This window comes from Glandiceps talaboti, chromosome 3 (assembly GCF_964340395.1).
Source record: "Glandiceps talaboti chromosome 3, keGlaTala1.1, whole genome shotgun sequence".
Lineage (NCBI taxonomy): Eukaryota > Metazoa > Hemichordata > Enteropneusta > Spengelidae > Glandiceps > Glandiceps talaboti.
This window is the reverse complement of record NC_135551.1, coordinates 24,721,673-24,734,227: the sequence shown is the minus strand read 5'-3', so window position 1 is coordinate 24,734,227 and position 12,555 is coordinate 24,721,673. Positions and strand designations below refer to the sequence as shown.

Genomic DNA, 12,555 nt, shown 5'->3' with positions numbered 1-12,555 from the left:
TACAATTAATAATAATGCTTCAAGCAACCATGGTTTCTGAAGTTGTCTTTTTAGGCCTAACATATGTCTACATGTTTTTATCATTTTTTTCCCTTTTGACCACAAATGTCCATAATAGTGACGAGTGAATGAAACACACATAAACATTTGACAGTAATAAAATCGCATTCCTTAAAAAAAACAAAAACAAATGAAGGATGGTACAATTTGTATAACATGCACGATTAATAAAGTTGGGTATTTGTGGGACGACATGTAGGAAAAGGAGTCAACAATTGTTGGGAAAGGACACGTTCAAATTGAATGTTTCCAATGTCAGATGACGATCATAGTATTTTGATACATTACGGTTATATTCAACACGTACAGACAATCTAATATGAGTTCATGTTACCATACTAGGAACGTATTGAGGACGACCGAATTGTTTTCACAAACATCGTCTACTCTGAATCAGAAGGGGGATTGGAAATTATTGAAATGGAATGCTGCTATGAGACTCTATACGAAATCACAATAAAGGTCATTACCAACCCTTGGTAGGTCAATAACATGAACCTTTACATTATGTCTTGGTGGGGGTAGTGGTGGCGATGTGTTTAATTTACCTTGGGGAAACATAATAGGTTGTGCATTAACTAGATATATGGAGTTATCTTCTGAAACAGATTAGTATGATTTCACAACAACACAAATGCACATATATCGGTTCCTAACTTACACGTCTCTAAATATTAGGCTTTTTAAACTGTCAAAAAAGATGATTTCATGTCAATATGCATTTTATTGTTTTAGCTCTGTGTTGGTCACCCTCCGAGGATTTGGTACCTTCAATGTCACTGCATCACTTTACGATTCGGATGCATTCCTCACCTTATTTGATGAAGCCGATTTCCCTCTAAGGATCTGTAAAGATGTCTTGATCTACTTTGGTATTCACGTTGAATTGAATATCAATACTTTGGAGTTGTTTATTGAGAATTGCTACGCCACAGAAAGTGAAGATCCCCATGCTAATGTTGACAGACATTACATGATCACAGACGGGTAAGCTAGTTATGATTACGCCTCACGGTGGCTTGTAAATTCTTGTCTGCAGTAGAAGCATGGCCTGGGGGTGACGTAATGTTTAAGAAAGAAGAACAACAACAAAAAACAAATTGTTCGTCAATATGGGAGAAGTCATAGCTGCAATTCACAATGTTTAACCAACACAGATGAACTTTCACTTAAACAATCAGCTATCTCGTGAGATAAAAACATTTTATGATCAAATTTGCACTGTACAATTATAAGGTTAAGCAAAACTTCTGGGACCGTTTTGTTGAAATTTCAGTGAGATTTGCTTTAGAGACGTCCAAACGATCAAATTGCAGACATTGATAACAAATGTCATTTTAGCAAAATACATTCAAATACATAAAAAAAACTCTTCGTCAGATCAATAAATACACTGAATTTTGGGGATAATATCAATAATTGATGATTATATTTCTGTAACCTTTTCCCGTTGTAGATGCATTGGAAGTGAAGTCACCGAATTTGCTGCTGATTCACTTACCAAGCATTTCGCATGGGCTGCCTATGACGTAGTGAACCGTGATGGCGTTGTGCCAGGTCAAGAAATTATTTTCTATATTCACTGCGAGGTTCACGTCTGTAGGAAGTACGAAGTCGGGACACGATGCAGCATGGTGAGTCTGAATAAACATTATTACATTATGCACAAGCCAAGTTGTTGTCTTTGCACAAAAAATATGGATTATATAAACCTGTGTCAAAGTCACTGGTTCTGCACATCTCGACATATAAGTCAAACTAAAAACAATTGTATTTCATTTCTTTGAAGGGTTGCATTCCAGCACGTAAACGAAGATCAACATTGGAGATGAAGGGCTCAGCTGGGTCTACCAGTACGTTTATTACCCATGGCCCGATAAAGAAGTCCGACAAGTAAGTCGACTTTAGGTTCTTTCAAAGCATTTCTTAATTAATACATAGTGCCATAGAAAGTGAGTATGGTACTGATAGTGAAGAATATTCCATCTTGAAGTCGATATTGTTTTTTTGTGGTGAAGGGGCTACATAGCCTGTCCGGACCAGTGAAAATATATATTAATTCAATGTATTTTTTCTTCACACAGTTGTGGCCACTGAGAAGGAAGCACTGGAAATGACGACACTGACGGAAAATTAATAAGCAATAATTCATTGAAACTTTTCCTCTTAAATTATTATATAATATATTTATTACAATCATGTTTATCAAATAACTAAAAAATTATAATTCATTATGGTGGTGGATTCAACTTTATTAAGATTGAAAAATAATCATTTATCTGTTATTTTATGGTAATATTTATTCATATCATTACATGATTTATTAGATCACGTGTCATCAATATCAAGATTAGCTTTAATTGTCCAGTAGCCATTTCATAGTTTTTGACAGGCCGAAAATCAGATTGCAGCAGAATGGGGATATTTGAGGGTATTTTTTCCAATTCACACATATTTTATATTTATATATTTATTATTAGTTTTGTTAACTTATTCATGTTAAATTTGATTTGTTAAACTTTGTGAATTACAAAATGGTTGTAACTTTAATATTAATTTATAGATATCCATCTCACACGAACTCCATAAACTGTTTCAATTAAATTAACGCTAGCCCCTATTTAATCAATGGTGATAGTGGCAGTGTAGGCTAGATGTTTAAATGGCTGAATGATAACCTATCTATTCAAACGTCATGAATCACGTTGTCCTGACGTAACGTATTTTGTGCACCTAGAGGCCCCTTCAAATCAAAGTTCTTTGCCACATCAAAGCCTGTAACTGGTCCTTCAAAATAATATATTAATGATAAGGGTTCTTCGACTTTGTCATTTTCCCATAGAATAAACACAGTATTCGGTGGCCATATTGGATTCTAAAATGACTTAAATTTGATATATAACTGATATACCCTTATATCAAACATTTGTATGGTGACCCCTGATATGTTATTTAACTTACATAATGGGTTTAGAGTTGCCTTGAATAAAGTTGAAATAAAAGTGTATATAAGACTTTTAATTTCGAGATGCATACTGCGATAAATGCGGAGTTACCAACTATTCAGTAAACAGGCTTTAGCTAAGAAGGTGCTTCATTTTCTGTAAGTTCTATTCATAAAAAAGTCCGGGTGACCGCATTCAAATAACAAAATAATCATCCCACTATGTTTCATTGTTACATCCGTTCAGAACGTGTCAACTAATAATAGTGACGAGACAAATCCGGTAACAAACACTTAGACAGACAGTAATCAAAAGGTTACAACCACTTTGTTTGCATAAAGTGTTCATTTTGTTGATTATTTTGGTGATGGTGTTCAAAAATATGTTTTATTTCGATGGTCAATAAAATATATTGGGAAGTTAAATTGTCTCAATTATATCTTTCTGAGTGTAAGTTTACGTGTTGTTTAAGTTTCTTTTATCATACTTTAATGGCGTCTCTGAGTATTAATTGCTGAAAACGGTCATTTTTACAACCATGGCTGCTGTTCGGCTACAATGGTAACGAAGATCGCAAAATAAAACATTGTCCATATGTCTCCTATGGTACCTGACACCTTACCAGGTTTGGTTGAAATTGAGACATGGGTGCCAAAAATCGGTTTGTTTTCGGACGGACTCGGTCCATTCTCATAGCGCCATTCCCATACGCTGTGTCAGTCGTGGTGTAACCATATATAAACAAAGCAATTATCGTATACAAAAGGTCCATTGATGAACTCCAAACACAAAATACAATTATAATACAATAATATTGGCAGGAAAAAGAAGCAGATCGAAACGAACACACATATGTCACTCACTCACACACACACACACACACAAGCAAGCAAACAAACAAACAAACAAACAAACAAACAAACAAACAAACAAACAAACAAACAAACAAACAAACAAACAAACAAACAAACAGAAAAACAAACAAACAAAACAGACAAACAAACAAATAAACAAACAAACAAATAAAACTACACAAGCACACACAAATGATATTCAGTAGTGATGCATTTATTAGTTCATTAAGTGAACGATTGTGCATTACTCAATATAGATACCTGCATCTCTGCCACCTTTGGACTATGTTCCATTCATTCAGTTGCCACAACTGTAATATAAAAGATATGTAAATAGTTCAGTAATGTATTCATTTAGTTAGCCACTCATGCAATCAAATTTAATTATTAATAAGGAAGTAATTTGCATTTGAAATCAGAACTAATCATATTTTTGTTACCAAGTTCATAATTCCGACTGGTCATTTATCAATTTAATATCGACTCTGAGACTATGGATTTTGAACAGGGGGTTCAGGTTTTTAAACGACGAGCAGAGGGCGATACAAGGTACCTATGATTCTTCATTAGGCTGACGTGTTCGTAAGGTCACGTGTTCTGAATAGCGGGTCAACCTGTTGACAAAGACTGAAGTGCACAGTCGAAAATGTCAGGTCATAGTTTTCGACTTTGTGTTTGGAACAAAAGTTTAATTTGATACAATATAAATGTATTCTTAAGTAACATACGTGGGTGGTTTCGTGAGAGGACCATGGGTAATAACAGTACTTGTAGAGCCGGGATAGTCCGTGTCAATCAGGTCGGAGACCGATCTTCGTTTACGATTCATGCAACCCTGAAAACAAAACAATTATAAGTATTTTATCGATCATCCCCAGGTTATCATATAATGAAATGTTTCCAATTTTTATAACGAACATCATGTGCAATGTGTCACATTCATCATCATCATCATCATCATCATCATCATCATCATCATCATCATCATCATCTTCATCATCATCATCATCATCATCATCATCATCATCATCATCATCATCATCATCAGTTTATTGTACAGTTGACAATATATTAATTATAGTATTGAATAAGCAGGTTATCTCAATAACGTGGTCAGCCTACAGTCGAATTTTTATCATTTATTGATCTTATCATGAATGTGATTGACATTTTTTACACTAATGTCAAGGCCGTAGGTAAGCGCTTAAATTGGGTAGTATAACAATATTAAAGAAAATAAACATTTTTAATATTTTAAGAAACTTTTTTTTTTCAAATTTCGCTACTAGTCTCCTGTTATCTCATTCTGAATTGCTTAGCCTATCGACAACGATTATTAGGCAAAGTGACGTCATGATGACATCATACGGTGACAGTGCACAGTGAATTGGTTATAGAATGTGGAGAGAAGTCGTACTCAGTCGAGGCTTACCTGGCTACAGCGTGTTCCAACTACATTTTTCCTGCACACATGTACCCTGCTGTGTATATAAAGTGTCATTTCCTCTGCTTGAACTTCAATTAGTCTATAATCAGAATCATCTCCGCCAATATCATTAACTACTTCAAATGCATCCCATCCATAATTATTGGTTAAAGAATCGCTGCCAAACTCTTCTATGTTATTCCGACGACATCTGTACATCAATACACCATATATTACAATGGTGCAATTATTATTAATCAAGATCTTGTTGCTTTCTTTCTCATAAATATTTTCACATGGCATTTAAAGAAACATCAATGTTTGGAGAAGTAAAAACAGTCGGCAAGTATGACACTATTGTATTCACTGCGGGAAATATCTAACTGCTGTCCAAAGGAGAGAAGATTGTTTTTCAATATGCAATAGGCGGAAGTGAATACATTTACGTTATTTCCATGATGACGCAAGATGGCTTTCGGCTATGCCAAAAGAGGGCGCTATATTCATATTTGCACGCTTCAATCTACTTTGCTTTACAAATGCAGTAGAAGTTCATCCTGACAAGTACGGCTTGAAGTGTCACACTTTTTTCTATGATCTAATGTAGGTTTTTTTTTGTTTTTAAACTTTAAAGAAGATTTTTGTGCTGGGAATTGCTTCCAGTGTAGTTTAGTTCTATGTAATCCACTATTTTTTTAAAATTATAAACATACCCATCAACAATCATATAATGTTTTGCCACATCAGCGTTTGGATCAACATTTTCTGAAGCATAGCATTCTTCAGTGAACAACTCCAAATTCGTGTCACGTATGTTGACTTGGAGACCAAAGTAGATCAAAACACCATCACATATCATGATAGGGAAGTCTTTTTCATCGAACAGATCTGACTCTTTGAACTCTTGAGTTTTGAAAAGCGATGCAGTGATGTTGAATGAGCCAAATCCCTGCAGTGTTACCATTACAGAACTACAAAGTGAAGATGATTCAACATAAGGCAGTATTAGTAATATAATAATTTAATATGTACATATGACAAGTAAACGGGGCAATGAACTACATTTACTTTTAAGAGCTTAACCTTTCCCACTCAAGGTCGCCTCAGTTGTACTATCACACACACACACACACACACACACACATATATATATATATATATATATATATATATATATATATATATATATATATATATATTTAAATATACATATATATCACAAGTAGGTTCTCTTTCTGTGTCGCTCTGTCTGTCTGTCTGTCTGTCTGTCTGTCTGTCTGTCTGTCTGTCTGTCTGTCTCGCTCTGTCTCTGTCTGTCCGTCTGTCTGTCTGTCTGTCTGTCTGTCTGTCTGTCTGTCTGTCTGTCTCTCTCTCACTCTCTCTCTCTACATTCCAATTTTGCGAGTTAAAAATAAATTGTCTAAGTGAGAATATTATTACACCGTATACTGAGTCTCAATGAGACATATCAGCATGATGGGGGAGGTTATCAGTCACAGAGACAGCATGTAGCAATGATATAGGTAGTTAACCTACCATGGGTTTGTTATAACCATGATAGGAGCAATATCGTATACTGTCTTATACACACATTCAATTTCCAATATTTGTGTTCCTCTCGAAGTGCGTATGGTATTGTAGTAGACGATGGTACTATCAGCACTGTGTTCCTGAAAGGAAGACAGGATTTTTTTCAAAATATTTCTGCTAGACCTTTTGTTTTTGCCATAACCATACATCGCCAACATATGGGTACATCAATCGCGGAAATGAAAGTGTGGCTAGAACTACCATAAATGCATTTGAGAGGTGATAAAATCGAGGTATAACTTATCTTAGCGAAAGAGGCGCGGCATAAAGATTCACAATATGTATAAAGTTCCATCCCTTTTATTCAAAATGTATACGTCTAATAAGTAGATGTAACAACAATCCATAACTACCAGGATAGCAAATGAAAAACACTCAGAAGCAGCTTTGAAAAGTCAAACTGAACGTTTCCTTATCAGACGTTTTCAATGGCTAGCGCTGGGAGTATTTTGTCTTTGATATCTTACTCACAACTGAGAAGGAAGAACCCCCCCCCCCCCGCCCCCATTTAAAAAATAAACGTGGGTATAAAAGTATATAAACTCGAATGTATGTATGTATGTATGTATGTATGTATGTATGTATGACGATAGGTGGCAAGATATAAATTGTCCAAACGCTACTGCGGTTCATTAAGTTTCGAGTAACCGTAACACCTACAACGGACGTTGTACCACAATGCTCTACAGTAGTGGAGAACTCTTTGTTTCCAACACGTCGAGATACGCCAACACACTTGTCACCATTTAACCTGTAATCTTCTGCTGTATCACTATATCCCGGTAATACCTCATCCAACCAACTCACTGCAACCAAAGCTGTCATTCTGTCTGAGAGACAAGTAATGCTCTTGTCTAATTCATCTGTGTAAAGATAGAATAAACATATATATTTAAATCACAGATAAACGAATGATATGCCTACTAGCTGACCGCTGATTACAATTCACCAGTACATTCATAAAGTATTCACCCATGAACACATATCCTATCATCCTGAAATATTCAAGTAGTAACAATAATCTGTATGCATTCTGTATACTTCTTTATACTTGTATTCCAAGAAGTCCAGTGAGGGCCTTACGTTACCTCATGGCTTCAATGCAGGAGGAAACAGGAATGCTCGTGAAAATTTGAGTAGATCAACAGAGTTACAAGTGAACAACACGATTCTTACTTTCAGTAGGCAAATTTAATCGAACCCTGGCAAGGACGCGGACTTGGGCCGCAGTGATAAGAGGCAAGTGTTTTAACCACTTGGTCAAAGAAAACTTACCCGAATGTTCCCATCCTTAATATTTCTCAAAAGGAAAATTATAAATAGAACATCAGTCCTGCCCCCACTCATCTCCCCATCCATCATACACTTTACACAGTGATCAGTATTTATATACAGCAATACAGATTTTACGAAAAAACTTGTTTAATTTCCAATCATATAGTAGGCGTCCATACACAAGATAATTGCATGTAATGATTGAGGGCGCACTTTTTAAATGGCTAATTTAATCTGCAAACATGTGATAATGTGCAAGTCAGGGGCAATCTATCACGTGGTTTACATTTACGATTCACAATAATCGTGATATAGTATTATATTTAAAATAACAAGTTTTAGGTTATCTTCTTTCCTGTTCTTTGATCTCCAACAGTGAAAAATAATTTGAATGCACAGACACGCTGTGGACGGTGAAAGAAAATTTGTGAAGTTGAACGCAAAATATAATATCATAAACTGCATATTTCGCTCAAAAAATAATTTTGGCTTTAAAGCAAGTAATTAGTTTTTTTATGAAATCCATGGAATAAGACTGAACATAGTTGCATTTTTGTATCTATACATGGTTTCCTTATGGTCATGTGAGAACTCATTGTATATTTATTGCCTTCAGGTTTCGGCTTACATCCAGTTCACTAACGAATCTATTCTATTTGCAAAGAATAGCTATGTAATTGACTGTTACATGATAGGACATCACATGGTGATTGAATACGATAAAAGGCACAGTCGGGTTTTCAGTTTCAAGTTTCATAATGTTCCCAATCATATACAAATGTTATTCCTTTAAAATGAAAATTATATACTGGATTGTACATATCAGTAAGAAGTATTAGTAATATTTTATTTATAACATGATTTTTTCACCACGTCAAATTAAGTGTTTGCGGTGGGTATGTTATAAGTGAAAGGAATGTATGCGGTGTTAGAAAAACACAGTTCGGTACAGTAGAAAAGAAATTGACAATGGACTCCATTACAATCGAAATAAGGAAATCGTAAAGCGTTGCCTAGCTCGACAAAAATATTACTAATAATGCTACATTTTATCGCCTGAATCAACAAAAATCTTACCAACAGAGATATTTGGTAAGCCAGACGATAAAATGTAGCAGTGTAAGTAAGATTTTTGTCACACTGTAGACGACGTTTTTTCTGGTTATGCTATTTTGATAATATATATTATTTAGTAGAGGTGAGGTACCCATTTTAGCTTTATCCAGGAACTTATACAACAACGTCACATAGTGGTAACAAAAACTACTTTGTGTACCCTACCTGATTTGACACCGCAAATAGCAAATGTTGCCAAAACTACCATCGTCATTATAGCCGTCATGGTTGCAACGTTGTTTACGCCTGGTCCACTATTCAATACTAACATTCTGTATTTCAACGGGGTTTTCTTAAATAGACTTCAACAAATGAAATCATTATTATTGTTACCGTTGAACACAGCTGTCAGAGTGACAATAATTGCAATCAAACATCTCACGGCCAGTGAAATATGTTGCAAAGTCAACAGGAATGTATGCATAAATAAAGGCTGACTAGTTGACAATGCATGTATATAATGTATTCGTCAAACACCAAGGACAAGCCACGGTAATATTTATAAATACGATATTAATCAACATAAAAACAAAACATGATAAAACAAAAAGTGAATTATGTCAAACAATTGCAGATATTTCAGGAAATGTAAAGCTTTTTACTTGAATTCTACGTACAACACCAAACATAAAACATCAATTGTCATAACAACAGCCCGTCATTCTGATGTCCAAGATGTATAGGTATTTACATAGATATATATTGATTATTTAAACTTTCCCTATACTTCACTAAACACGTACTGAACACGTGTTATTTAATTGAGCCGTTATACCACAGGGAACAGGAGGCATTCTTGCGAAGATTTCCACAATTTTTATCCTTCCTTTTATATTGTTAAGGCTTTTGGGCCTAATTAGTTCATGTTACTCTCGTGCCTAAATGAAAATATAAGGTGGCATGCAGTTGTTGTCCAATGACATTGTGCCATGTTGGTATTCTTTGTCTGTACTGTGCTCTCTGCATGAAAATGGCCGATACATTGGTTTGCTGTGATATTGTCTCCTAAATTCTTCGCTTCACATGTGCATAATTATACTAGTACTCGGCCAAGATATCTAATTCGCTTTAATTTGGTGAGATGTTGAAATATCTAGAGAACAGTTTGGTATTGCCAGAAAAAAAGGAGATTTGTTCTCCTACCGTTCTAAAACTGAATTCCGGCAGCCTATATCAAGACTGTAACTGGTATGTTGTCTAACAGCATAGCATTATAGGCTAGGCATGATTGTGACATAAAATCATTAAAAAGATTATATAAATGCTGAGTGGCCTTGCAAATACTTGTGACCTAAGCTAAGGGTTGTCACTACTCGTCTGTCGACTCGTAGTCACAAAGACCCCTTATTAGGTCACTCGTATTTTCCTTGGCTGAACGAAGAAAAATATTGGGGAATGACATCTAAATATACATCGACTGTGATACATGAGGTATATAGTGCCCCACCAATAACAGCAGGTATATTTAGAAAAGTATTTTGCACAAACTCGTTGTATTGAAGTACTCTAATAAGTCATTGAGAATCTGCATGCACATTATCCTAGTTATAGAGAGATAATCGTGAGGCCGAAATGTAGATGTTCGACCTTTACCCTTTCACCTGTTGGGATGAGAGGGAGGGGTATATGCAGTACTAGTACTAATACGTCATACTGTATGTTCCCAACTGTTGTATATCACGATTATACTGGGGCTTCATTGAGCCTTTGTCGAAGCAGCAATATACTACATTTGACTGATATTCTGATATATAATTATCTTTGGTGTCTTTTCTTTGAATTTGGTACATTTTCATTAGCGGAGAGCTATTTGCATTTCAATTACAAAATGATTTATTCCTGACTTTTCTATCATTTCTAGTCCCATAAGCATAATTTGTTTGAATTAATTAGTTTCTGATTATTGTTAATTTCAATTCTGGATACTTTCCTTACTGTACAAATATAGTAATTGTATTTTAACATTCACAGCAGACGACATTGCAACCATTTAGCAATGCTTCATTTCGTCACTTCCGGTAAAGTGACATCATATGACACTATCTTCGTGGAGCCCTTCAAAAGTTACTCATGCATTGTAAAGTGATATATTACAATGAATGAATTTTACTGCGTTTTGCTCTACATTTGACAATGAATGGATGTCCATAAATTGTGATGTGTTATGGTACAGTGGGTAAGTATATTTTTAGTAATACTGAAAGTATTATGCATGTAGGTCATACTAACATTCGGAATTTGATGGTAAAATTACAGCACTGTCTATATATATGCGTTTGTTATTTAAATGGCTCGATTTCTTATGACTGATAATATGATTGATACCTCTGCACTATGTGTTCATAAGCATGTTGTAACACGAGTAAGCATGTTATCTATCGATTGTACAGAGCCAGCGAATCAATTTCAGACATAAAGAGCCTGGCCAATTTTAGAGATAGGAATATGGCGACTTGTGATAGTCGTATGGCAATTTTTTACATATCAATTGCACATCACTACAAATGAAACCCGGTGAATTCAATAATTGTCACTCTTCATCCATCATACTATTTATAGTGTTAATTGAATCTTGTGTAGTATTGTAAATGCAAACGTGTTCCAAATTGACTGCTACAGATCCGCAAATCTATATTATAGGATTGGTAAATTATTGACTTAAGTAGATGATAGCTTCTAAAACACTTACCTAACATTTTGTACAATTTAAATTCAATGAATAAAGTGCCTTCAACTAATATGCCGTCCGCGTGCCGTTAGTTGGTGTTGGTAAATTTAGAAAGATTTGCTCAAAACATTAGCTAAAATCTCGATACCAAATAGATTATTATTTTTTAAACGTCATGCGTTCCTCTGATGTAGCCATTTTGATAGATTGTAAATAAATACATTCTTCCCATTTTACGATCTATTTACATGAAATGCCTGTCCAGTATATAGACAAGCCAAACGTCGGAAAATGTAGCAAACTATACGGTAAAAGTGCAGCTGTTCCATGAAACTTGAGACAATGTTTTTTCCTTAGTTTGCGATATAGAACATAATAAAAAGTTATGGTGATATATTTTAACAATATTCATACATAGAGTGAGTAATATGTCTTGATAATGTGTTGTATAGTTTTGCGGGGGGGGGGTACTCCCATAGAAAGGGTATATACGTATGTACCGCGGTTTTGAACACCCCCCCCCCCTTTTTCGACTCATGTAAACTTTTGAATCTTGATTTTTAAAGCATTATGTAGAGGTTTGACCCACCTCCTTGAATGCACGTACGCCGTCTGACCCTA

General features: G+C 35.0%; 2 protein-coding genes across 2 annotated transcripts in view; one reads left to right on the top strand and one right to left on the bottom strand.

Annotated features, from left to right (window-relative positions):
* Positions 1-3,409, top strand: part of LOC144433262 (uncharacterized) — a 66,190-nt gene extending 62,781 nt beyond the window's left edge. Inside the window, exons 24-28 of the mRNA XM_078121571.1 lie at positions 403-539; positions 796-1,047; positions 1,517-1,694; positions 1,850-1,953; positions 2,145-3,409. Coding sequence (XP_077977697.1) covers positions 403-539; positions 796-1,047; positions 1,517-1,694; positions 1,850-1,953; positions 2,145-2,157 — 684 coding nt within the window. The 3' untranslated portion in view covers positions 2,158-3,409. The remainder of the gene's footprint in view (positions 1-402; positions 540-795; positions 1,048-1,516; positions 1,695-1,849; positions 1,954-2,144) is intronic.
* A 748-nt stretch (positions 3,410-4,157) lies between these two features.
* On the bottom strand, positions 4,158-9,492 carry LOC144433261 (oncoprotein-induced transcript 3 protein-like). The gene is made up of 7 exons (XM_078121570.1): positions 9,432-9,492; positions 7,536-7,738; positions 6,822-6,955; positions 5,999-6,256; positions 5,292-5,496; positions 4,588-4,694; positions 4,158-4,170 (listed from the first exon to the last, which is right to left on the bottom strand). The coding sequence occupies exons 1-7, from the start codon at positions 9,490-9,492 to the stop codon at positions 4,158-4,160; spliced, it is 981 nt and encodes a 326-aa protein (XP_077977696.1).
* Positions 9,493-12,555: the final 3,063 nt, after the last annotated feature.